General features: G+C 49.6%; 1 protein-coding gene across 1 annotated transcript in view; it reads right to left on the bottom strand.

The window, feature by feature from the left end:
* Nucleotides 1-801: 801 nt before the first annotated feature.
* Nucleotides 802-27,099, bottom strand: part of Xkr6 (XK related 6) — a 214,557-nt gene continuing 188,259 nt past the window's right edge. Inside the window, exons 2-3 of the mRNA XM_036199371.1 lie at nucleotides 21,159-21,355; nucleotides 802-2,385 (exon numbers count right to left, since the gene is read on the bottom strand). Coding sequence (XP_036055264.1) covers nucleotides 1,421-2,385; nucleotides 21,159-21,355 — 1,162 coding nt within the window. The 3' untranslated portion in view covers nucleotides 802-1,420. The remainder of the gene's footprint in view (nucleotides 2,386-21,158; nucleotides 21,356-27,099) is intronic.

Genomic DNA, 27,099 nt, shown 5'->3' with positions numbered 1-27,099 from the left:
GAAGCAGGTGTACACACACACACACACACACACACACACACACACACACACACACAGAGTCCACTCACCCCAAATGCACCAGGCTGAATGAGTCTCAGCCAACCACATTGACAGAAGCACCAGTCTGTGAAATGGGTTGGTTAATACGATTTGACTTTTTTTTATATATAGATAGATATAGATAGATATTCTAGTGTTTCTCTTTATGTTATTTTTCAAAAGCACAAATGAAAAATGAAAAAATTCTTTCCAGATCAATTTAAGGCTTCCCACCAAATGAAAAGAGAAGAGGCCTCCCACACTGTCACACGTGACACACACACACACCCTTCTCAGCCTTAAAGTGACGGAAGAGATCATTGTCACCAGTCACAGACTAAGCATTGTGCCTTTAAACTGATGTCATTCTTTTTGCTACCATGCTGTGTTTAACCATGACGGATTCTCTTTGATGGCGTTTATGGATATTTCCTTTGACCTGCTTTTAGAATTTACCAAATTGGGTGTTTGGGGGTTTCATTCTTGTTTTTGTTTTTTTGTTTTCATGGGAAAACAATGCAATTCTTGCTAGGCAAATGTAAAAATGGCACATAGTCAGCCTTCGAGTAGCTTTTCCGGCCAGTGGAGATCCAAGTAGCCCTTCAGCTTCTGGAAGGCTTCGCAAAAATGGGGAAGGGGCCAGAGAGACTGAATAAAGAGAGGGGTTTCTATGCTGTTGCTTTTGGTCAATTTGTTTGTTTTTGTTTGTTTGTTTCAACGCAAATCATTAGATAGAACTGTTTTGGTATGGTATCTGGTGGTTGTTTTAATTCGTTTGCTCTGTTGGTAGATTTTGTTTCATTTGATTATTTAATTTTTTTTTTCTCTCCTGGTGCAAAAGTTACCGGAGAGCTTTGTGTGAGAAAATATGACAGTACCGAAAGAAACTCAGCACCTAAGGGTGTAAGGCAGTTAAAGGTTTGTGTTTGTTTGTTTTGTTTTGTTTTGTTTGTTTCGTTTTGTTCTCTCAATCAGCACCAATCCCATAAATGATCTACACTTGGTGTAAAGTAGAAAACATTTTTTGTTTCTTTTGGAGAGGAGGCAGCTCCCCCTTCTCCACCCTAGGAACTGTAGTGTGGGATTATTTTTTTTTTTTCAATACTGTTTCTTATGTGTAAAAAACAAAAGAAAGGTTTTCTTTTTGTTTTTACTTACAAAACATAGAGAATATCTTTGTGTACATATAGTGACTGGAAAGAAAGCTTATCTGAAGGGATGTGACTTATTGATTGTTTTGTAGTGTTGTTGGTGGCGGTGGTGGTGGTGGTGGTGGTGGTGGCGGTTCTGTGTATTGGGGGAAGGGAGGGTTATATTTCTTGCAGGCGGCGTTGACCGCAACCAAACTTAAGGTCCCCTTCTCAATCTGGGTCAAGGTGTTCTAGAGTGAAGACTCATACTGCAGTAGCTCATAGAGCAGAGGCCCATCTCTGTAGCGAATGCCCACTGCCGTGGGGGTGACGTACTGCAGGATGTTAATAGTCCTCCGCAGCCTCCTGTCTACAAAGTGCGCATCCCAGGCTGGGTACCGCTTTCTTGGCATGTCAATCTTAATCAGGGGCCCTTCTGGGTGGTAAGGACGCCCTGACGGGGTGGAGGGCCCCATGGGTCTCACTTGGAATACAGGCAGGCAAGTGTCAGCCGTGAGGTCCTCCTGCTGTTCCGTCACGGCTCTGGTGGGAGTGACCTGGGTCCCCCGGTACCCAGGGGTCTGAGGTGCCATAGGCTCAACATCGGGAGGCAAAGGGATGCCCCAGAGCAGCTCGGCACAACAGGAGCTGGCAAAGACCTTAGCCCGTGGCCCCATAGGATGCAACACGCCATAGTATAAGAGCATGAGCGCAATCCCAGCCACAAAGCTAACGAAGACACAACACAGTGCTGGAACGGCATAGGAGTCAGTGCTCTCCGGGTTTCTGTAAAAATACCAAAGGAACGTCAAGGCAGCATTCTCGGTCAACACTATCGTATAGTATGCGAACATTCGGTATCGAGTCCGCCCTTCCTTGACGTTAAACCAGCAGAAAATGTACACGATCCCTACCACCATGTTGAAGAGGATCTCCTCCCACTTGGACATGCAGAAGTCTGTCCCTCCGTGGATGATCCAGAAGGCCATGGCGCACCAATGCACCACCACGAAGATCCCGAAATACAGCTGGAAGATGGAAGCAAAGAGGGCGAAAGAGATAACTCGGGATGAGATGGTGAAGAGGCGCCAGAAGAGGTGGATGAGGGCCCCTCTGTAACTCATGCTCTTCTTGTCATCCCTGGAGTCCCGCAGCAGCTTGTGATAGGAGGCTAGCACCCAAGCCAGGGACATCAGGGAAGTCACAGAGGAGACACCTGCCAAAAAGACACAAACCCACACAGTTAAAACCTCGGATAGCTACTGCGGACACAGTGGACCTCCTGGCTGAGGAGACGCCCCCACACACAATCTAGAGGAGGAAGGAGAGAGAAAATGAGGCACTGCTTCCTACACTGACAACCGTGGGTAGGTCTGAAGTCGGGTTCAACAACCCTGTTTGTAACTTGAGAGTCTTGAGGCTCAGGAGCAGAGTGGAGAGGCCCTGCTTGGCCTGGAGTTGGGAAATGGGGCAACATCTGTGACGAGTGGGCCCACTCGCTCTCTACCTTAAGGATCCTTGTTGCATGTGGATGCATGGCCAGTGTGGGTGTCCCCAGAACCTACAAGAAGTGGTGTTGGGTTTGTGAAAGCTTACTGACAACCGCCCTAGCTCAAGCTCCTCCCTCGATCATGAAAGGGCAGGGTAGCTTGCTCAAGGTCCCCAATGCCCTTTTCTGGGCCTCCTTCCACTTGGCCTTCTCCTTAATCAGCCATCTAAATCCATCGTGGGATGTCCTCGCCCCTCAGCTGGCCACCTGGGTCACTCAATTGGCCTCTGTTCACAGCTTTCTTGCTTTCTCAGCTGCCCTTGCCCAGGTCCTCTGGGGGTTTTCCCTTGCCCTGTGGTCCTTCCTCCTCTGGCCTCCCAGGTTAGAAGCGACCTCCTGCTTTGGGAGTACTCCTTCCATGGGTTTGGTGATGTTTTCTGGGGCCTCTGTGGTTCAACCCCCAGAAAATCCTCTAACCTCAAATACTCCAGGAGCTTGGATGTCTCTGACCCCTGGAAGCACTCAAATTTCTCAGCAATTTTCTAACATTGCTGAATTGATGTTTGTGAACAAATCAAATGAAATGGCAATGGTAGCCACTGGTTATGATCCAGTCCACCCGTGAACAAGTAGTCATCCACCAAGCATGGTTGCATAATCCCCTCACACAGGATTCCTCCATCATCCCCAAATTCCTCATGCATAGCCCAAGTGAGCATCTAGCACCTCCTTGTACAGTCCTTCCTAAAATTCAGAACTAAATGCAACTCGAGGCCCGGCTGTCATCTCACTGAGGGTCTCCTTAACAAACTGTCTAATCTCACAAGCATGACTCTCCTATAACTGTCTTCCAAGCAGAAATCAGTGCCGCACTACCCATTAGTGTTAATATCAGATCCAGGAACTCAAGGGACCAAGAAAGATGCCTCAACTCCTTCACTTGGGTCCCTGCACACTACCTCCCACCGATCCAAATTTCAAGGAGGAACCAAAGTCCTTCTGCTTGCTGGGTCCAGAATTATGATCCTGTCCACCTCACCAATCTCCCTCCTTGCCTCCTCTCTGGGTCTCAGACAGTAAAATAGTATGTCAGGAGCCATAGCAAACCCAGCATGTGGGCAGCACACAAAGAACATTGAACATCTGGATGTTTGACTGCCACCAGGAGCATATGCCGCTGCTCATGCCAATGACGATACAAAACAAACAGGAGGGATGAGGCATGAACCCACTTCTCCATGGAAACCAATCAAAAAAATATCTTGAGAGCAGTGATGGTGCATGTTCATCCAACTTCTCTGGAAAGTTCTATAACAGATACTTGAATGTCTTGCCTACTTGTCCTACACATATCCAGACACATGCATCCCAGAGAAAACACATGGTTTGTGATCTGAACGTTTGGAGACGGGTTGTATCCTGGCTGCTGGGTTGAAGTAGGAAGAGCAGGTCCTCATAGGATTCACTTAACTCGGTACAGGTTTCCAGAGGGCAGGGAACAAGAAGTCATATGGTAGCTTGTGTCAGACTTAATTCCTGGGGCACTCTCAGGAAGTTCCTTTCAAACATCCTTGTGGCTCCACTGCCACCTGACTAGCCAGCTTCCTCCCTCCCTCTCCCCCCTCCTTTCTTCCTTGAATTGTGGTGTTTCTAAGTCACCTAGGTTGGTCTCAAGCTCACTACTGTAGCTCAGGTTAGCCTGAAAATCTGAATCATCCTGCCTCAATCTCCAGAGTTTAAAAAACTGAACTCATTTATTTTTGTTTGTGTGAATGCACAGGGGTGGTAGGGGTGTGTGTGTGGGGTGTGTGTGCATATATTCATGTCTCTCTGTGTGTATGGGTATGTACAGATATGTGGACAAGCATGTAGAGAGCAGAGATCAACGTTGGGTGACATTTCTTAGGAGCTGTACACTATATGTTTTGAGATCTATCATTGGGACCTGGGGTTACTAAGAAGGCTAGGCTGGTTGGCAAGTGATGTCCAGGGATGCACTTGTCTCTACACTCCCAACACTGGGTTACAAGGCTTTTTATGTGATGCTGAGAATCAAATTGATGTCCTCATGTTTGCATGGTAAACACTTGATTGACTGAACCATCTTTCCAGCCCCAAACTCATTTCTCTCTCTCTCTCTCTCTCTCTCTCTCTCTCTCTCTCTCTCTCTCTCTCTCTCTTCCTTTCTTTTGGTTTTTCAAGACATGATTTTTCTGTGTAATAGCCTTGGCTACAAATGAACTTGTTCTTGTTTTGTAGACCAGGCTAACCTCAAACTCACAGAGATCCACCTACCTCTGCCTCCCAAATGCTGAGGTTAAAGGAGTGTGTCACAATGCCCAGCTTTTAACTCATTTCTCTCTCTCTCTTTTTTGGTTTTTCAAGACAGGAGTTCTCTAGGTAGTCCTAGGTGTCCTGGAATGCACTCTGTAGACCAGGCTGGCTTCAAACTCACAGAGATCCACCTGCCTCTGCCTCCTGAGTGCTTGCACCAGGATTAAAGGCATGCACCATTACCGCCAAGCTTGAATTCATTTCTTGGTGCTAATAGTTAAGCACTGACTAGAAATTGTCATGACTTGGTGTAGCAGGAATCTTAAAAAGTCTTATTAATAAAATCAAACCTGAGCCAGGTATTGGGGTGAATGCTGGAAGATCAGAGAAACAGAACAAGCCACAGCTTCCTCACCTTGACAGTTCCTCAGCTGATCCTGTTTCCTCAGACTGGAAGCCTCTGTGTCCTCATCTGAATGGGTCTCAGCTGAACTGTGCTGCTCAAAGCCTAAAAGCTTAACCCGGCTAAAAGCTTAACCACCTCTAGTTCCTGGTCCTCATGCTTTAAATACCTTTCTGCTTTCTGCTATCACTTCCTGGGATTAAAGGCGTGAGTCACCATACTTAGCTGTTTCCAATGTGGCCTTGAACTCACAGAGATCCATGCCTCCAGAAGGCTAGTATTAAAGGTGTGAGTGCCACCATTTTCTAGCCTCTGTATCTAGTGGCTGTTCTGTTCTCTGACCCCAGATAAGTTTATTAGGGTGCACAATATTTTGGGGAACACAATATCACCACAACTTGACTGTCACAAAGGAGTGTTATGAAAGTTACGTAGGAGGAAGGCTTGACTTTGGGGTTCCTTCTAACACAATGAAAACTACTACTGCCCCTATTATTTTCCACTCAGGAAAGTATGAGTGCTGAGCTCATAGATCTCAGCTTTTGCCAGAACATGGCCTCAATGTGTTTAATTCTAAGCAAGACTTTGAATTGAGTTGGGGTGCCAGAGCAGGCCAGTCTTTAGCCTTCACAGTTCTAGTTTTACCATTCTGTGTGTGATGACATTATCCCCATTCTGAGGACAGGGCTTTCAGAGTGCTCTGCCTCCCTGTCTCCTGGTTGTCTGTGCCTCCTCCTGATCCACTGCTATGGTTCCCAGGCTCTGTTCGTTTGCTTTGGTTTTTTTTTTTTTTTTTAAAGATTTATTTATTTATTATGTATACAGCATGTATGACTGCAGGCCAGAAGAGGGCACCAGATCTCATTACAGATGGGTGTGAGCCACCATGTGGTTGCTGGGAATTGAACTCAGGACCTCTGGAAGAGCAGTCATTGCTCTTAACCTCTGAGCCATCTCTCCAGCCCCCCCCTCCCAAGATGCTTTGTTTTTTTTCAAGACAGATTTTCCTCTGTTTAGCATTGGCTGTCCTGGAACTCATTCTGTAGATTAGGACTCAGAGATCCACTTGCCTCTGTCTCCGCCACCCAAGTGCTGAGATCAAAGGTGTGCCCTACCTACCTAGCCCTGAGGCTTTGTTCTTGTCTTACCCTTTGCTGCCGTGGGATGTCTTTCTGTATGCTGTGAATATATGTTGCTCTCATTGGTTAACAAATGAAGCTGTTTGGCCAATGGCGAGGCAGAATAAGATTAGGTGGAACATTCAAACTGAGGGTGGAGATGAAGAAGGGTGGAGTGGGGCAGAAGCTACAAGCCACCGCCAGGAGAAGCAAGATGTGAGAGAAGAGGTAACACCACGAAGCCACATGACAATGCATAGTTTAATAGAAATAGGCTGAGTTAAGTTGTAATGGCTAGCTGGCAAGAAGCCTGAGCCATAGGCCATGTATGTAATTTGTAATTAATATAAGCCCCTGTGTGTTACTTGGGACCAAGCAGCCACAGGACCAGGTGGGACACAGGAAAACTTCCACCTACACTTTGTGGCACTAAAGTTGCTGATTCTGTGATGGGGCTTCTGGGTTTTCCCACAGAGCATGGTGTGGATGTTCTGCTTCCTAGCCATGGCCTCCTTGGTGCCTGGAATGACAGGCTTTGTCTTTGAGAATACAAAGAGGCCCCAAAATCAAAAGGCATGCTAGAGCCTGGGAGTGGGTGGGACAGGCCGGTATGGAGTGTGAAGATGGCCTCAAATCCACACAGAGAAGGGGTTGTAGAAGGAGGAGGGTGGCCTGGAGATGTCCAAAATCTCCCTCCCACCACTTTTGTTCCCCACATCACCATAAGGCCCCAACTATACTCAAGGCTCCAGCACATCTCTTTCATCCAAAGTTGGTGATGGCCTTAGTCCATCTCACTGAAGAGCTCAGAAAATCCAGGCTCATAAGACTCCATGCAGGAAATAGGTTTCTCCCTGGATGTTCACCAGACAGTGACCTTTATCCCCCATGGGCTTAGGAGCCAATGGTACAAGTATCAGATCGACTTATTTTCAACCCATCCCCAAAGGAACTCATCCAAACTCAGCTGCAACACTGGACATATCACTGTCAATTGATGGAGTAAATGTTCATGGCTTGGCCAGACCACACCTGTGTCTTTTCTTTGGATAAAGCTTGTGGCCTCTCAAATCCATGGAACCATTAGTTCAACTGATGGCAAGCCATTAGCTGAAGGCAGCCAGATGATGTGGGGGATACAGATAGGGATGAAAAACCAGGACAGAAGATGGGCTTCCCCTGTGTTATAACACTCATAGTCAATGCCCAACTGTCCAGGAGAACATGGGCATGACCCTCTGAACACCAACATTTAATTCCTAACCTTTTTAGGAGGACCATGTGGAGGCTGTCCTGGTAATGGGCTGAACTGGGTCCTCCCTAGATCTCTGTGTTGAAGTCTTCACCCCTAGTAACTAGAAAAGAGGAGATGGGTTTTTGTTGTTTCTCACACAGTGCCTCATCTTGTCACCCAGGTTGGCCTCAAACTCACAATCCTCCTATTTCAGCCTCTTGAGTGCTGGGATTCCAGACATTTGCCACCCCATCCAGCTCACCTGAGATGGGTCATTACAGAGCAGGTTAAAGCAAAGCAAGATGATATGGGTGTCCCTAATTCAGCATGACTAGCATCCTCATAAGAAGAGGAGGCCACAAAGAGACCCTGGGGGCACAAAAACACAGAGAAGGACCACATGAGGACCTGGCAAAGGTACTGCCTGGAATCTAAGGAGAGAAGCCGCCCATTGACATCTTGATCCAGAATTTCAGTCTCTTGAACCGTGAGGAGGTCATTTTTGCTATGCTGTTCAGCCTGTGGCACTCTGTGACGGTGGCCCTGCTAAACTAGTGTAGTTTTCTATTTAATTTTTAAAAATTTATTTTAATTTATTTGTGTGTGTGTGTGTGTGTGTGTGTGCCTGCTTATCTGTATGTATGTGTACCATGTGTGTACAGACACCTAGGAAGGCCAGAAGAGGGCACCAGGACCTCTGTAATACAACTACAGGTAGTATGGGTGCTGGGAACCCAACCCAGGTTCTCTCCAAGAGTAGCAAGTACTTTAACCACTGAGAAATCCCTCCAGCCCCTTAATTAATTTTTTTTTGGTGGGTTTGTCTTTTTTTGAGACAGGGTTTCTCTGTGTAGCTCTGGCTGTCCTGGAACTCACTCTGTAAACCAGGCTGGCCTCGAACTCACCGAGATCTGCCTGCCTCCGCTTCTGCCAACCACCCAGCTTCATTTTTTTTTTTTTTTAAATAAGGACATTTAAGAAAATGTTCGAAATCATGCACCTAGCAGGAAAGTAGACACAAGATTGGAGCTTGAAAGTGACCCAAGCTATAAAGTTCTTAGACACTGCTGGTCTTTGTGAGGGACTGGGTGAATGGGTGAATGGTGGAAAAGTAGGCACGGAGATTTGAATCTTGCTGGAGTAGAAGAGAATGTAATGTAGGCTCTGCGGGAACCAATGGGAGGCTCTTACAGCCCCTTCAACCTCCCTCAGGGGACTAATACCCAGATCACAAAGAAAATAGTGATGCTCGCAAAATTCTTTGTGGCCACTGTCCTATCAGGTGATTAATCTGAGGCGACAGTGTGCTCTCTTACCTGCAGGAAGAGCAGGCTCATCCTCCCTGGGAAAATTTCCATTCCTGAGGTCAACCCAAACATCAGTGTTTCCCTGGGCAGTACAAGCTCACAGGAGAGTCTCCAGACCCCAGGAAACCGCCTAGCCAGACCTAGGAATATCCAAGGTCTCTTCTCACTCAGAGCTTGGCCACTTGGTGCATGGCAGAGGTCAGGCCAGAGACTGTTAAATGCTTTGTGTTTAGCTAGGACAAGTTCCCAGCAGTGAGTTTCATGGCTCACTCACTGCCCTGGTGTGGAGCAGGAAGTAAGCTTGTGGCCCACATGGCACTTGTCCCCACAAACACTCCAGAATAGCCAGTAGCTGCTCCCTGGACATCCACAGCCCACAGGAAGCAAGGAGAAATGAATCATAGGCCCTTGAAGCTCTAGAATTGCCCAGGCTTCCAAACCACTGCATGGCTAGACCTGATATGACTGACGGGCCACGGCCCTCCAATCCAGCTGTGGTTCTTAGATGGCCTTCAAGGCTCTACTCAATCTAGACTGCCTCAGAATTACACATATACCTGCCAGATCCCTGCCTGCACCTCTCAGGAGTCCATCTCCAGAAGGCTCAGATATAGGTTCTGGTGGTATGGAGGCCTCCATAAGCCCCTTTGTCCTCTCTTGAGTCTACGCATGCCACCTCTCCAGGATTGCTGCACCCCAGGGCCAATACTTCTGATTGAGGTCTTCACACTTTGTGGGCAAATGTCACCTCACTGAGGCCTTTACTCAGAGATCAGCTTCTTAGCCGCCCCCAAACACCACATTGAAAACAACCTTCACCTCCCATGTCTTCCTCCTCTCCCCCCCCTCCCCCATTTATTCTCTGCCCTGTCATACACAAATGCTGAATCTCCTTTGCTGCTTTGCTTGTGAGTAAAAGTTAGCTCCCAAGAGCAGGGCCAACTTTGAGGAATTTCTCGAGAATTATGCACAAAATATGCCTGGGTATTTTTTTTTTTTTTTTTTACATGCAAGGGTCCCCAGCTAGCTTCAGATTCTACATGTACCCCTAGGGAAGGAGCTTGATTCACTCAGCCTTCACAATCTCCTACTTGTTGTTAACTATGGGAAGGGGTGCTCCCTGGGAAGCCCCAACCTGTGTCTCTGTATTTCAGGAAGAATTGCTTGAAAACAGAAGAAAGAGAAAGGGTACCACCTATACTGAAGGCTTCCAAAGCATCGGGTGCCATGCCAAACCCTGGGTTATTTCAGTTATTCGGAATAATAATCTCTAACTGCCTATTGGTGCCTCCATTTCACAGATCTCATGCTCAGAGAGGTATAGTTTGCTCATGGTTTCTGGGCTCAGCAGGCCTTTGTTCTGATGCCTTGAGACTGGTGGTCTTACTGCCCCTGGAGAAGTCAGGTAATTCCTAGGGATAGCAGGCTTTGCCTGAGATCAGTGCTTTCCAATCTCAGCAGAAAAGCCCGCCTCTTCTAGGAACTGTCACCCTCTGGTCCACCTGCCACCTGCCCTTATCACCCCAGGCCAGGGACAAACAGAACATCGCCCTCTGACTAGGGGAGTGCACATGATTCACACCAGCCATCTCTGAACTGCTCTGCCTACTTACCTGCCTGCTGTTGCTGTGGAAGCCACAATAAGAGCCCTTGACAACCTCCTCCCTTCCCGCCTACCTCAGTCTCTGCCTCCTGTTTGCCACAAAACTCCCTGTACCATGAGCTTCTCTTTCTGGATCTGGGAATTACAAGCTCTTTCTTTGTGTGTGTGTGTATGTGTGTTCACGAATGTACATGTGTGTGGATCCATATGTGTGTGTGTGGACACCAGAGGTTGCTTGCGGGTGTCTTCCTCAATCACTTATTATTATTGTTGTTGTTGTGGAGTCTCTCACTCAACCTAGAGCTACCAATTGGTGAGGCTGGCGGACGGGCAAACCCTGGGGGTCCTCCCATCTGTTTCCCCATTGCTGGGAATGAGCCACCATGCGTGACTTTTTACGTGAGTGCCAGGTAAACTCAAGTCCTCAAGCTTGCAGAAGAAGCATGTTACCAACTGAGCCATCTCCCCAGCCCCACTAACTGCCTTCAGTTGCAGTGGTCTCCCGATGTGCTGCCTCGCCATGCTTGGATCATCATGAATTATATTCCTTAAGATAAACTATCAATCGGTCAGACAACTAAACAAACTAGTAAGCTATTGGTTAGGAAGGTACAAGCGTGAGACACCTAACTCCTAAGTCCCAATTGCCTTGGGCTGCAATCCAAAGAACATTCAGTAGTTTTCTTCCCCATAGGGCCAGGCTCAGGACTTGGTGAGCCAAGCTGCTCTCTGAGGCAGGAAGGCAGCATGCTTTTGACATGAGACCCAGAGCCAGCCGAGAGCTGCCCCTTCCCTCAAAAGAGTTGCTGGGCTCATGTCCACCCCCTCAACTGTGAGAAGTCCATGGTGATTGAGCGTAGAAGGAAAATGGCTGTAACAGGGTTTGGCTAACACACCCAGCACAGAGAAAAGCTGGATGCACATGACTGCATGCAAACAGACACATAAGCTGCATGTATGTGCCATTCTGTCTTGATGTCTTGCTGCTGCCTCAGCCTAGATAGATTTTTCCTGCTTTCTTTGCTTGCCCACCTCCTATTCATTCTAAGAGCTCATCATGGGCATTGCCTCCTCCTTGAACACTCGCTGGGATGCACAGTGGAAAATCACTTCTGGCCCTGCCACAGCACCCCAAACATTGCTCCTCCACTGCTTCTACTTCAAAACCACTTTCTGCAGACTGTCCGCGGTCCACTCCATGCCTGAACTATGACTTTCCTTCGGACAGAACTGATTTTTGATTTCCCTGTGTGTGTGTGTGTGTGTGTGTGTGTGTGTGTGTGTGTGTGTGTACATGGTCATGTGTGCATGTACACATATATGGATTCACATGCATGTGTATATATGCATGAGGAGGTTCGGAGTTAACACTAGGCATCTTTTTCAATCACTCTCCACCTTAGTTTTAACACAGGATCTCTCACTGAACCTGGAGCTCCTTATTCAGCCAGACTGGCTGGCCAGTGAGCTCCAGGGATCTTCCCATTTCTGCCTCTTCGGTGCTGCGATTTCAGACATGGACTGTTGTGCCTGGCTTCTGTTTTGTTTTGTTTTGAATATAGGTGCTGGAGCTCAAACATGACTTGCTGGGCCACCCCAACAACCTCGACTTTTACTTTTGAGTGGAGAAAAGCTGTCTTACCTACTCCTGCCAGCATAGTGCCCAACACGATTCTTGAGCAAACGCCTTACACACGCTGTTTCATAAGCTAAGCCAAAAAATGCAAGTTCTGATAACAAAGGCATCGATTGCCTGGCCAAGGTGAATGGACACCTGTAATTCTTGGAGACCAGTGGGCACCGTTGTCTTCATTGCTCATTGAAATCTACCTTCCCCACAATTTCAGTTTATTTCAGTTTCCTGTGACTGATGGAGCAAAGGACCACATGTGTCCTGGCAGAAAACAAGCACATTTATCTCTGCACAGTGCTGGAGGTCAGGGTCTGATTTCTGAAGCGTTGGCAGGACTGAGTGCCAGCTGGAGGCTCCAGGGAGAAACTGCTTCCTTGCCTCTCAACTTCTGGAGCTGCCCACATCCCTTGGCTGGTGGCCCCTTTCTGTCTTCAAATTCAGCTTTGTGGCGTCTTCATGACTTTCAGCTTTCCCTGACGCATTCCCCCCTGTCCTGCTGGCCTGCCTCCCTCCTGTCACCCAGGTGATCAGATTCATCTTCTTAGTGCAGGGCTCTTCATGGAATCACCAAAGCCCATTTGGCAAGAAATGTGACAGCTTTAGGTTCAACCTTAGGAGGCAGACCGCGGTGGCAAACCATACTCAGCCAATGTTTATCATCACCCTCTAACAGCCAGACAGTTATCCCCAGTGGGGTGATTTTGTCCCATACTGGGTGTCAGGTAGTGTCTGGGGGATATTTTTGGTTCTTATAACTCAGGAGACAGGTATTGCTGCCACCTGGTAGGTGGAGATTAGAGAGGCTTCCAAATAACCCGCAGTGAACAAGGCAGCCCCTGACAAAGAATCATCTGCCCCTAGATCTAATCACACTGTGGTTGAGATCTAATATAGGACTTTCCCACATCCCTCCGTGTTCTACAAAAGTCAAACAAATAGCACCTGGCACCAGAGATGGGTGGTCACTCTGAGAGAGGGAGGTCCATGAGTGTGGACACAGGCCAGGGCACTACGAATTGTCTCTTGGCTCTGATAAATAGTGCATACTCTTCTGATAGTAATTTGTTGTGGTTTTGGTTTTTGAGACAGGGTCTCTCTACATAGTCCTGGCTGTCCTGGAACCCATTATGTAGACCAGGCTGCCTCCCAAGTGCTAAAGGCGTGTGCCACCATGCCCAGTGATTTTTCTTTCTCTCCTTCTTTTTTCTCGGATCGTAATACTGATTATCACTATTTGAGGAGAGTTAAAAATCACCGTGGAAGCAGGTCACTGTGCATGTCTGTGAGAGAATTTCTAGATGGGGTTAATTGAAGTGGGAAGGCCCATTCTCAGTGAGCAGCACCGTGTTACAGGCTGAGGTCCCAGACGGAAGAAAAAAGGAGAAAATGGGTTGATTGTCAGTATTCATGTCTCCCTATCTCCTGAGAGCAGATGCAGTGATTGACACCCCCTCCACCATGCCACCCCACCATGATGGACTCGACCCTCAGACTGTGAGCCAGAGGCAAGCTTTCCTTCCTCAAGCTGCCTTCGTCGGGCATTTGGTCACAGCAAACAGGCAAACAGCTAATGAAGTTCCTAGGGAGGAGCCACCGACCCTCCATTGTGTTTCTCCTATGGCCAACAAAGCCAGAGGAGGTGGGAAACAAACATGGAGCTCTTCTGGGCATTGGGGCTCATCAAGTTGCCCAGAGGAACATGATGCACCCCAGGGAGGGAGCAGCTCTCCCCTCGAAGAGTTTGAAAGTCGATTAACAGCATTTAAAACACTCAGCACAAGAGCTAGATGCACTTTCTGTTTCCCTGGACACTCCCTCCTACGACATTGTCAGAAATATCAGAATATCATCTCCACAGCCAGCCCGACAAAGGCAAGCCCCCAAGACTCTAAAACAAATGTCAGCTACTCAGCTGCATGGTCAGGGCTTGTGGGAGCATGGATCTTCTTGGCTGGAACACATGAAGAAGACCCTCTTCATCTGCCCTCCCTGACGAGGGTAGCAACCCCCTTCTCACTGAGCAAAGAACTAGACCACACCCAACCCCCAACGCGGGCCCCACCCCTACCCCGTCCCTCCCAAACAAGATGGCATTTGAATGGAATCTGAGAGATGTCCTGGAAGGAACATGGGCTCTGCCACAGACATCTAGCTTGGGTAAAGCCTATAGCCTCGGGCAATGAAGCTACTAAGACTTAATTTATCTTCTGTAAGCCAAGGGTAAAAATACAGACCTTGAATATACAACGAATGATGAATATTTCCTTTTATATAACTGTGCGTACATAGATATACTAGTTCTACATACACACACACACATATATATATATATATATATATATATATATATAGCATGCATAAATATATATAGAATGCTTATAAAGAGTATAAGCATATGTTGTCTTCATATATATATATATATCTTCCATATGTTCTCAAAGTTATATTCATGTACCTATTTATTTTTGTCTGTATCCACTAGAATATGAGCCCTCAGAGAACAGAGACCTCTCTGCTTTGCCCACCACAGTACCCTGAGCCCGGTACTGGGAGGTCTTTATCCCCTTGGCATCCTCTGTGAGTGACTGCAGAGAACATTATTCCTGATACAGAAAGGCCGGAACACAGCTTAGAGAGAGGCTGAGTATTGGGAACCTTCCCCCGCTCCACCCCGGAACCTAAGTCCTTGACACCAGGGGCCCTGGAAAAACTAGGTATGCCTTTGATGGCACAGGATCAGTATCAGCTATTGCACTGGGTGCTTCTTTGGAATCAAGAGTATAAGGGGGGTAGGAGAGGTTGGTTGCAGTCTGCAAAGGACCACTGAGAGAGAGAGAGTGATGGAAGAACCCACTGAGGGACGCAGCTCCCTGAGGATGGGTGCTAAGCAAAGTCAGCACTCGGTGCTCACAGGGGACAGCTCCTTTCTTCTAGGTGACAGTCTCCAGACCACTCAGGGGACAAGTAGGGGCCAGCTCAGAGTGCCTGGCAGCCCGAAGTCCTTGCCCCAGGGCACTGCAATCCTTCCTCGGAATCTTCAGGATGGAGTGACTCCACAGACGCTCACTCTGCCGCAGCTCTCCTGGACTGTGCACAAGACTCGGAAGTCCTGCTTCTAATGTGTGCATCTGGCCTCACAGTTGAGTAGGATGATGGCCCCCATCTTGAAGACTTTTCTCATTTCCTCCTCCTTAGCATCAGAGAAGGCCAGAGTGCAGAGATACTTGGGGAATCCCTGCTGCCCTCACTCCCATGGCTGATGCCCAAAGGAGAGCTGAGAGTCTGCCTGGCACCCCTTCCAGGAGCCAGTCCAATGGACCTCAGTAGCTCTACTCCTAGTCTTCTCTCTGTGGGCTTCTACTACAAGCTGAGCTGTGCAAGCACAGCTTCCCACCTGCCCCATGAGGACCCTGTGGTGCTAGGGACATAGACTGAGGTGACCCTATTGCATTTCAGATACTAGAAGCCCCCTTGCCCTTGGGCCTCAGCCCTGGGTCCTCCTAAGTTCTGCAACACATTTTCCCAGGTTTACTGAGGTTCTCTCTCTTGCGCTTCTTGTTGCCAAGGTGATCTGGTGACCTCATGAGCTTCCCTCGCCACCCCACTAAAAGCTATGGGAAGTTCTGCTGCCTTATCCATCCATCTTTCTTTCTGGCTTCATTGCTCTCTTTCAGGCTCCTATCACTCCCTAACAGAGAAAATTAAATGTTTGCTTCATCGTTCATTTACATGACCCTCCGGCTTTATGAAGGAATGCAACGTGAGTCTGTTCTGATTACTGATGTATCTGTCCCTAGCTCTCACACCATGCCAGGCATAGAGTATGTGATTAATAACTACCTCCCCCGCCTAAGGAAGGAATGAAGGTCCAGTTGCAGTTGATACTCAGGTTTCTGAACTTGCTGCCCTCTGCACCTTCTCCCAGTATCCTCCTCCTTGACTCCTGAGCTGGATCGGGAAGCCTAGGCCAGTGGGACTCCATCTCAGTGTCTGACACAAAAACACATCAAAATGGCCAGAGACCATTTTATCTGCATTGATCAGCAAGATAAATTTAGCTTGCTTTTCTTGGATTTTTCTCTAAGTCTCTCTCCTCTTCTCAGTTGTCAAGAGTAACCAGAGCTGAAAGGGCTACCCTGAGGCAGGGGACACAGGAGAGCTCTGTCAAATTGCTACATGTTCTGTTTACCAGCACAGAGACTTACTTCCCTGTGGCTTTAGACAGTGAGGTATTTGGAGTTAGAAGGGTGGAGAGCTGGAGTTTCAGGGCCAGCGGATCCTGTGTGTAGACACCAAGCAGACTCATCATGACATGACCTCAGCAAGAGAACAGGAGAGTAGTTGGAGAGAGGCCAGCCTGGGGACACAAATCCCTTGGCTGTGCCCCTCCATTCCAGTGATGCATAAAGAGGTGTCCAGAGGGGCCAACAGAACATTACATCTCTTTCTTCAGTAGAGACAAAGACAGGATGCAATGGGCACTCAGGGAGTTAAGGTTCTCCAAGGAAGACCTATGTGCCGCTCGTCTGTGATCCCACTGTTTTCCTGGGAATGGCAGACCAGGGCTAATGAGTCAGAGAAGAGGGTTTCACTCCACTGGGGGTCTATAGGCAGCACTGGCCCAGACAACCATGACTCAGCATGGCGAGTGATGGTTCAGTTGTTGGATGCAACGAGATGAATGTTTCCGGGAACAATTCTTACTTACTGTTTCCAAGGAGCCAAAGCAGGAAGTTCATAGATCTGGTCTATAGCATAGACCTGTGCCCTTCAGCTCCCATGGCCAAGTCACAGCCACTTTCCAGTGTCAATCTATGTTAACCAAGGGGATGAATGAATGGTTTGAATATGTCTTTGGAAAACTCATACTGGAAACTTAATCTTCAAATGTATATATTCATAGCATTGTGAATTTAGGAGGGGATCATTGGGGTTGGATGAGATCATGAAGCTGGAGCCCCCATGATACTATGAGTGGATTTGTTGCAATAGGATGTCATAAGAAGACCTCTACCATGTCTTAGCACCATGTTCTGGACACCAAGCTTCCAGAAATAAATCTCTATTAAAGATTTGAGCCAGTGCCTGTATGAACCAGACCGGAAGTGACTGGAAAGCATTTCTTACATAGGAGGAAAGAACTCCAGGAGGAAAGAAATGCAGTTCCATGGATGCAGCAGCCAAGAGCCAGGCCCCTAGCCTTTCTCTACCTGTACACCAGCACGAGGGAGCTTCACCCTCCACTGAGGAGAAGTTTGGCCGGGTAGACAGAGAAGGGGAAACTGAGTTGTCTTGTGTGACACTCTTTGTCCCCACCAGAGGAAGAAAAGATCACTCATTGGGCTGACAGTTGGAAAGAAAGGCTGGGCATTTCAGCTTAGCAGAACATCGGAAAGGGAATGGGCACTTGCCTTTCTGGGTGCTTCAGATGCTAGCAGAGATCTTGCTATATGTTAAGCCTAGGTTCAAGTTTCGGCAGTGTACATACATGTGTGATGTGTGCACACAGAGACCCCAGGAGAACACTGGATGTCCCTCTCCATCACTGTCCCTTACATTTACTTGAGACAGGGTCTCTCAGTGAACCTGGAGCTAGGGTGGAGGCCAGTATGTCCAGTGATCCTCTTGTCTGTCACCCCCCATGGCACTGATGTTATAGGCACAAGTATATGGCTGTGCCCAGCTTTTTACATGAGTACTAGAGATGGAGTTCAGGTCCTTGTGCCTGCACAGCAAGCCCCCTCACCCACTGAGCCATCTCCCCAGGGTTTGATGTGAGCAGAGCCCACAACTGAAGAAGACCGGGAGAAGAAAGTAGCAGGGAGCTTTGACAGTTGAGAGAGAAAGACATTGAACTGTATCTGAGATGAAATGTTTGCTTAAAGGAAAATCAATGCTTCAGTGTGTTTCATATTTCTTAGACTCGACTCTTTCTTGACTCATTCTGTTATACATTGTCTGGAGTTACCTCTGTTTATTTATTTGTATGTGTGTATGTGTGGGGGGGTTCATGCTTGCCATATCACACTTATGTGGACCCAAGGACAATGTGTGGAGTCCCTTTAGGTGGGTCTGGAGGATTGAACTCAGGTCACCAGGCTTGCCCATCAAGCACCTTTACCTGCTGAACCATCTTCCCTGGCACAATCTGTGGAATGTGGGGGGTGAAGGTAGTAACTCCTTGGGCATGGTGTTTGGAGGTACCCTACATACCTTGAAAGTTGTCTCAGGGCAGCAAGAAACATACAAGTCCTTTGTGTGCATGCTCATCATTGTGTGGCCTTGGGCATCATCTTTTCCTGTCCTTCATCTTCCTGTGTATGAAACAAGGGACTGGACCCAATGGCTTCTATGACTGGCATTTCCCACCTCTACACAGAGTCCCACTGCTCCTGGCAAGTGTTATAGCATGTCACTTAAGACAGCAAAGTCTACTGGGCATGCTGTCACATGCCTGTTATCCCAGAACTGAGGCAGAGTGAGTGGAAACAGGAGGATGACAGCAAGTTCCAAGGGCAGGCGGATGTACCTAGTGAGTTTCAGGTCAGCCAGTGCCACACAGAGAGACACTGTCTCAACAGAACACAAACTAAACGAAAGCTCTATCCCTGGGTTGCGTTGAGAGAGACTTTTCCTGGGAAGAATCATGCCTCTGAGGTGCTCCCTGGGCACAACTGGTCTGTGCCATGCCATCTAGTCCTGTCTCATAGTCATTCTACCTCAGGTTCCAGCCCCATTTCAGATTCCTACCCCATCCGGGGACTTCTACACTTGCCCACTAGCTGGCTGAGAGACTGGGAGGGCACATCCAGCTCAGACCCAAGGGGTTTACATCCCACTGCACAGGTCCAACAGCCGACTTCTCACTAACAGGTGGGACTCTTAGGATGGTTCTGTCTTCTTCATCTCTACAAGAAAATGTTCAACTACAGAACTGCTGAAATCATGGCCGCTGGCACATAATGTCTGTGATTTCTGTGGAGCCCACTAGGCTCTTTCTCTGGAGCCTGCCTTCCACACCACTCCTGCCCCACCACCAAGTTCTAGCCACGCTGAATGTTTTCCCTTTCAGTTCATCCCCACTTTGGTCTTCCACAGAGGAAATTTTTTCCTACCTCGGGGCCTTTGGACATGCTATTCCCAAAGCACAGAAGGCCATTTTCTTTGTCTCTCTCCTTGTTGACAGCCAGCCTACATGAGAGCCCTCAGTGAAGGCTTTCTCTGACCCCTGCCTCTAAGGGACACCCTCCAGCCCCATAGTCAGTTCAGGCCTCAGCGATGTGTTTGCACGTGACGAAGTTCTTCCAGAATCATGCCAGTCTATGATGTTCGGCTATGTGCTGTGGCGGTGTATGTATACAGCTCAACAAGCTTTCACAACACCCCAAAGCAATTCTTATTTCCACCTTACCGACAAAGAAACACAGCTGGGAAATGAATCGTCCCACATCCTAAGTCTACATGGCTGAGCTCAGGTTGTACGTGGCTCTCTGTCTTTCCCAGGAGCCCAGGCTGCTTTCCAAACCCGCCCTAACCCAGAATGCCTGCCAGGATGGCAGGAACCTGAACCAGCAAGGAGATGGTAACAGCCTTAGCGTACTTCTAAATACTGCCAGCATTAATGGCACAGAGAAGGGAGGAGCTATCCCACATAACCAGAGGCAGGGCCAGTGGGCCAAGGAGCTCATGTGTAAAGCATTGAGATTGTCAGCGAGTGGATCTACAGTTAAAACAACCAAAAGACAAGACACAGCTTATGGACTGCGGAGTCTGGAGGTATCGTGACAGCCCAGGAGACCAGAGACCACTGGCTGGAGAGAGCGAGGGCAAGTGGGGGGCCCTCTCCCTCCTGCCCCCGGCTGCCCTGCCATCCCAGGCCATTGGGGACTCCTGCAAGCCTCAGCAGTTAGGACCTCTGGGTCTGGTTCCTTCAGCAGTGTCTCTGCTTGAATACACCTAGCAACGAGACACTCGCTGCCTCTAGAGACAGTCCTTCTGTGACTGGATGGAATGGTTCTCAATTCTCGCCCATTGATGGTGTAACAGTTCCCTGGGAGCACACACTGGCACCCCGGGAGCACACACTGGCGTCTCTGCCGTTTCTTCTTTCCCATCCCTTCAGATGTTACGACTCACATATCGCAAGTGCCCCCATGCTAACTACCCCATTTCTCCCTCCGTGTGCCACCTCAGGTCACTTCTCAACCAAGGGCCTGTTCTAGGGCATCCCTGACTCCCTGCTACGTGCTCTGCAGCACTGTAGGCCAGGTTAGCCATCAGCTCTAAGTAAGAGCAGTGCCGTCTAACCTGGGCATCCCAAAAGGCAGCCAAGAGCCTTCCTGCCACAGAGCCTGCATGTCTGGACAATGCTCTGAGGCCCCATGGAGACTACCTGAGGCCACAGTGGGGAGCACGGGGTCCCTTTGTGTGTGCTCACTGGAGCAGCCACCACTTTAACCTGTTGTTACGGATGAGCTGAGGCATCTGCATGCATTGGAGGCGAGAGCCTGAAGTTGAAACTGTCCAAAACTAGAAGACCTGCCATGACTCAGTGTTACGGGCACATGCTGTCTTTAGGCCTGATTACCCCCATTCCGCAGATGTGGAAACACCAGGGTCCAGGGCAGTGCACAGCTAAGGGGGCCTCACACCTGATTAGATCACCAGGGGCAGGCAGGCTGGCTCTGCTGTCCAGAAGCACGTGGAAAGCGCTCTTATGAACAGAGAACCTCCGGAGCAGGGGCACTGAGGAAACACTTGTGCCCTATCATCTGCCAAGTGGGCTGGGTGGGACTGGACCTCTGAACTCAGAGTCAGGACCCCTAGGCCAAGTAGGCAAATGAGGCAGTTGCAGTGGGGGTGGAGGTGGGGTGAGGTGGGGTGGGGGTGATGGTGGTGATGCTGGGGGAGTGGCCGGCAGGCACTCACAGGGCAGCGTCTCTGCGCTGTTCTTCTGGATCATTATGCAGAGCTGTAGCACCAGTTGGGGGGCGCTCTCCAGAAAGGTCTCCAGGAGGCGCAGCATGTTGACATCTGCATATTCATACATCATAGCCCAGTAGAAGCGTCGCTGGTGTTCCTTCTGCCGCTGGCTCTGAATCCCCAGGTACATGGTGCGGATATACCTGTGGGGAGACATGGGACAGAGCACACGTGTGGGTGGGGATGGGGGTTGCAGAAGGACCACAACCCGCTGGCTCCCTCAATCCCAAGCCACCTGCCTTGGCATTCCCCGACCTCCTGCAGAAGTCCCCAGGGGCTTAGGTGGGATTCTGATTCAAAAGGATAAAGTGGCGAGGCATGGGGAGCCAATCATGAGAGGGAGCTGGCCCAATGAGGGACCCTAGGCCGGTCCTCCCCATCCTGGCCTCCACTTACACATACAGGAAATGAAAGCATTGACTAAATGGTGTCGCAGGCCCATCATTTCATTTCAGATGAGCTCAGAGGTCAGTGGGCTTCTTGGGGTATAGGATCAGGGTGGCAGTGGGGACATTCCAGTAGCTTTGGCATTTTTGATTCTCCTGAGAGGGAAGGAAGCAACTCGTGATGCTCCTCTGGCTAGCCACACCCACATGGGGAGGAGTTAGGCATACTCCAATGGGAACTAGTTGGGCTTCAGAAAGGTCACCTCCCTCCCCTACATGGTGGGCTCAGATGGCTGAATGGAGGGTCAGGCAGAAGTTGGGCCAAGGTCATTGGCCACCAAGGCCTGTAGGGAGGAGCCTCTGTGCCTGGGCAGTCTCAAATCCACTGACCCCTCTCAGAGGGGCCAGGACTCCCAGACTCTGTGGGGAGCTGAAAAGCCCAAGGAAGCATGTCTAGCTGGAGAGCCTGGCCTCACAGGTCAACACTGAGAAGTGCATCACGTTGAAACAGTCACTCCAGTGCTCCAGGCCCTCTCTTCAGTGAGGATGCTTCACAGGGTGGGTAGTGAGCACATGTGTAGAGGACACTTTTCCTATGTCAGCCTCACTGTCTCCAGAACTTTCTGGAGCTGTATCTCCAATGATTTGGATCTACTAAGCCCCCAGCCCTCAGCCTGGGAGGCAAGCCACAGTCAGGCTATGGGTAGGGCCCAGGATGTAGGAAGAGCCCAGAATATGGGCAGACCTGTCTGGGGTGGGGGTGGGGATCAGAAGCAGAGCTCTCTGTAGATCAGGACCAAGAATGGAACCATACACACAGTGACACACATTCCTGAGCTGGGACCATACAGATGGAGCGCAGGGTTGACATCCCTCTTCAGGCTCGGCGGCCCTCAGGCACTGCCCACTCAAGCCTGCTGGACAGCCCTCTCTACCCTCTCCATGCATCGACACCGGCACTTCCTCGCTGGCACATGCTGCCCACTCCCGCTCCGTAAGAACCCCTCTTCACATGGCAGCCAGAGTGCTCTTGGAAGGTTCTAAAGTGCAGGCAGGGAGACCCCTCTGCCATCTGGTTTCCTAGTGCTCAGAATAACCCTCAGTCCTCCTGGGGGACTCATTTCATCTCCAACATCTCACCAGCTCTCTCAGATCTCTCTTTCTTATCTGCCTTTCCTTGCTTCCCCCTGGAGCACAGAAGCCCTGTGTGAGTAGGGACCTGTTGATGGCACCCAGATAGCATCTCACTGCCTAGTGTGGCTCCTGTGGAAGAAACAAGTGCATGCTGGGAATGCCTGTTCTCTGGGGCTGAGGACTCCAGGCAGGACCACACTCTCACGACATCTCAGTGGTAGACCCTAAGCATGCTGGAGACAAAAATGTGAGAGGCAGGTGGTTGGTAAGAGAAAAGCTTTCCCCATGGCAGTGTAAGGGCATCGCCCGAAGACTGGACAGATGGGAAGCCATGTTTAGAGGCCAGACTGGAAAGCGCATGTTCGTAACACAGTTCGAAACTGTGAAGTGCTGCTCTTTCCAGTTGCAAAGTGGTGGGCCACACTCCAGAACAGCAGTTGGGTGCTGAACCCGGAAGGATGAAAGCTCAATAGCCTAGCAGACATGCTGCACTGGGCCAAGGCTGTGAACTCCAATAACCACGCAGCCACAGTGATCTCCAGCTGCGAGGCAAAAATCAGAGACGAGGGCTTCCTCATAGATCCCTGAGAGACGTCATGGAGACTCAGGTGACTGTCCTGAACGGGTCCCCCACTGGGGAAGTAGGGATAAACACCATTTCTTCATCTCTGCAGTGTGTAGAGACGCAGTTCTGTATATCAGGATCAACAATGGAACCATACACACGATGGCTTGGGAGAGTTAAGGTCGCACTGCAGAGGACCCCATCAGGGAGGGACTTGGGGAAGGTCTGCGTGTGCCAGGCCCCAGCCAGGTGCCTTATGGGCAGGCCTTCTTACCACCATTTCGAAAGTGGGGAAACTGAGGCTAAGGTGAAGCTGAACACCAAATTCTGGTTCTATCGTGGGCTTGCACTTCCTGCGTGCGCATGGCTGCTCTGTGTGCAGAAGTACTAGGTGCTTCTGTAGATTTAGACCATCAAGGAACCAGGGGAGGGCTGGAGATGCGAAGGACACTGGAAAACAGGGCCTATGTCTCCAGTCAGGAAAGGAGGGAGGAGAGAGGGAGAGAGAAAGACAAGAAAACACAGGAGATGGAAAAGAGGGATGAAGGGTCAAAGTTTAGGAAGAGGCCATTAGGTGGGATGGGGGGGGGGTGACAGTCATAGTGGGCAGGGGAGGACCCAGTGGGGAGCAGCTGTCTTCCTGAGTGGAAGGGGATGGGGAAGCCGACCCCGAACGAACAATGCTTTGGGAAGCATTTGGGATGCATGTCTGGCAGAACTGTGGTGCTGTATATCACGTCAATCAGAAGTATCCCCTGACCCAAACTCAGCTCTGCCCACATGCACCAACCCACACCAGAGACAGGCCACATCCAGCTCTCTCAGTGTACACTCAGACCACAGCTCTGCCTCTCTCAGAAGTGATTTGTCTGCTGTAGTGATAAGTAGCAGAACTAAGCCTAGGCATCGCCGTCCCAGGGGGGTGCCCATGCTTGCTTCATTCCTCTCCTGTGTCAGAGTTTCAAGGAATAAGAAGAAAGACACCCCCCCTCTCCGTGCACGCAGAAGGGCACAGGAGCAAAGCCAGAACCCCTGGGACAGGGTACCTGGGTTTGGATGCCACACCCCCTGGTCACCAGCACCCCAGCCTCTGCCCTGGGGTGAGAGCAAAGAGGGAAACAGAGTGGAGCCTGGGACTTCAGGATATTTGACCACAGGGCAAATGTTCTCTCTCTTCTCCCCTAGCTCTGTTTTGTCGTTGTTTTTGAAACAGGGGCTCATGTAGCCCAGGCGGGCCTTGAACTTGCTACATAGCCAGGAATACCCTTGAACTTCTGACCCTCTTCCTTCCATCTCCTGAATACTGTGTATCACCAAGTTCAGCTGGCTACTCTCTCTTCCATCTTATTGTCTTGGTCATCAGTTGGCAACAGAGGGATGTTTGCTGGCTTATAATAAACTAGATCTGGATACAGACCTAGCCTAGCCCATTTTATAGATCAGGATCCTAAGGTCAGAGTCTAAACTGATTCCTCTGTCTCCACCATTCTGGGAACATGGCGGGGGGGGGGGGGGGCATACATCCGAGCCTTCTAACTTCCTGCCATGGAAATCCGCCCCCCCCCCCCCCGCCAAGTATGGTGCCAAATGCTTCCTCTAGTGTGCAAGTACCCCAACAGCTCTTGGAGACATGGATCCAGTCATCCCCAGGACAAGTGGGATGGTGCATTCTTCCTTGAGCTGCACTAGACCTTGCCTCCCTCTCAGTCACAGGAGCTGTAGGGAATGAGCTGCAGGGTGAAAGGACACATCACACCTCTTTCCTGAGCCCTTGAGCAGGTCCAGGTCCTGTGAGGTCGCCCTGCAGCTTATTGGACAGCCTATCTTCTGTGTAGGCGGTTTCCTCCGGTGGTCACACGGTGGCGCCAGACCCTAAATTTTGCAAAAAAGGAGGTGCCACACCGGTGATCTCATACCTTAGGGCCTGCGCCCTCCTATGCGACAGTGCCTGATGCGGGGGGGGGGGGGGGGGGGCACCTGCGAGCCGCGGTGCATGTTGGTCAATATGTACCAGGGTCCCAACTGAAGGTATGGTAAGTGCCAAGGTCTCCCCTTCCCCTGAAGGTACTAGAAAGCTGCCTTAACCCAGGAAGGCAGCCCAGGAGAGAAGACGCCCAACCTGCTGTTCCTGGATTTACTACCTCATGATCTCATGTTACATCCTGTCACACCATCTCTCCTTTAGAAGCACCAGAGCTTGCAGTGATCAGTATAAGAGCCAGGAGGTCGCTGCACACTGCACACTGCAGGACTGTGTGACCCTTAACAGGTCCCTTCCCCAGACTGCACCCTCACCCTAATCCCTACCCTCATCCACCCTCACCCCAGGTTTACCTGCCAGAGAAGGGCAGTCTGAGGCACTCTGGACTCTTGCCAGTACCTTTATATCATCGTTTTTTTCAAGTCTGTGGCTTCACATTGTACAAAGTATGTCACATGCTTTACACACAGTAATCTGCATTTGAGTGCAAGGCATGGTTCTGGGCAATTGTGTTGAGTTAATGAGCTGAGAGCATTAACTCGCTTAATCCTCACAACCATTTACAAGGAAGCAGCGGCATCACCACACTTCACAGATTGACAGCTGAGGCTCTGAGGCAAAGGCTTCGTCCTCAGTTTACCCAGCTGTGTAAACAGCTGAGCAGAACCTCACACCTGGGCATTCTGGCTTTGGGCCTGGAGCTCTGGAATCCAGACCTGCATAGCTCTCTAGTAGACAATTTGTCTCTTCCTCTTGAATATGGTCCATCTCGTTCTGATCATTATAGTGGGGGGAAATACAGTCTGCCCACCTTCTGAGGCTTGATCTCTTCATCTAGAAGGTGCCTAGTCCGGAGAAGGGCCCCAGGACAAGTTAAAATAATGAATGCATGCCATCTTGCCCTCCTGGAGGGCCTGGAACATGAGAGTCCATGGGAAACATGGGGGAGAACCCACTGGCTAGGTGGCTGCTCGCTAGGGTGCTTGCCTCCCCTCTCACTATAGCCCCCACTCCGATCAGCTCCTTTCTGTGCCATGCAAGTCCTGACAGCAAACTCCCCCCCCCCTTGCCCCCAAGAGAGCTCTCTGGTCTCAGTGTACCTTTGCAGTTGGTATCAGTATTCAAGGAGAGTAATTGCCATTTTCTTTTTTTTTCTTTCTGTTGGCTGATTTGCAGCCCAGAGAGGCTGAGTGACTCCCCTGGTCACACAGTCAGTCACAGTACATTAGAAGTCTTACCCAGACTGTGAGCTAGCTGGAGCTCTGCAAGGTGCAGGAGGCTGAAGAGGCTTGCCTGTCTGGACCCACAGTTCCTGGCTCCTGCTTCACACACCTTCAGCTTGAAAGCTCTGATTTGGAAAACAGTCCTTCCCAAAGCCTAAGTGTTGTGGTGCATAAACCTTAGGCAGCCCCTCATTTAAGAGTATAGTAAATTCTACAAAGCTCTTAAAGTACGAACAGCACAAGCCTGCACACCGCTTTTGAGAAAATAGAAAAGTAAAGAACACTTGCCTTTATTTTATGAGGAAAAAAAATGGAGTACAAGAAAACAAAAACCATGGACAATAGACCTCATAGACAAAGATATAAAAATCCTCAACGAAACAATAGCAAATGCCTGTAGCTGGAGTCACCTGAAGGAACGCTCATATCAGACTGGCCTGTGGGCATGGCTGTTGGGGGTTGTCTTGATTGATAATTGACACAGGCCACTGTAGGTGGAACCATTCCCCAGGAAGACGCTGTATAAGACTAGCTGTGCAGGGCCCACAAGCAGCATCCCTCCCTGGTTTCAGCTTCAAGTTTCTCTTACGTTTCTGTC

Source organism: Onychomys torridus, chromosome 9 (genome assembly GCF_903995425.1).
Source record: "Onychomys torridus chromosome 9, mOncTor1.1, whole genome shotgun sequence".
Classification (NCBI taxonomy): domain Eukaryota; kingdom Metazoa; phylum Chordata; class Mammalia; order Rodentia; family Cricetidae; genus Onychomys; species Onychomys torridus.
The sequence above is the reverse complement of the archived record's forward strand: the minus strand, read 5'-3'. Positions and strand labels throughout refer to the sequence as shown.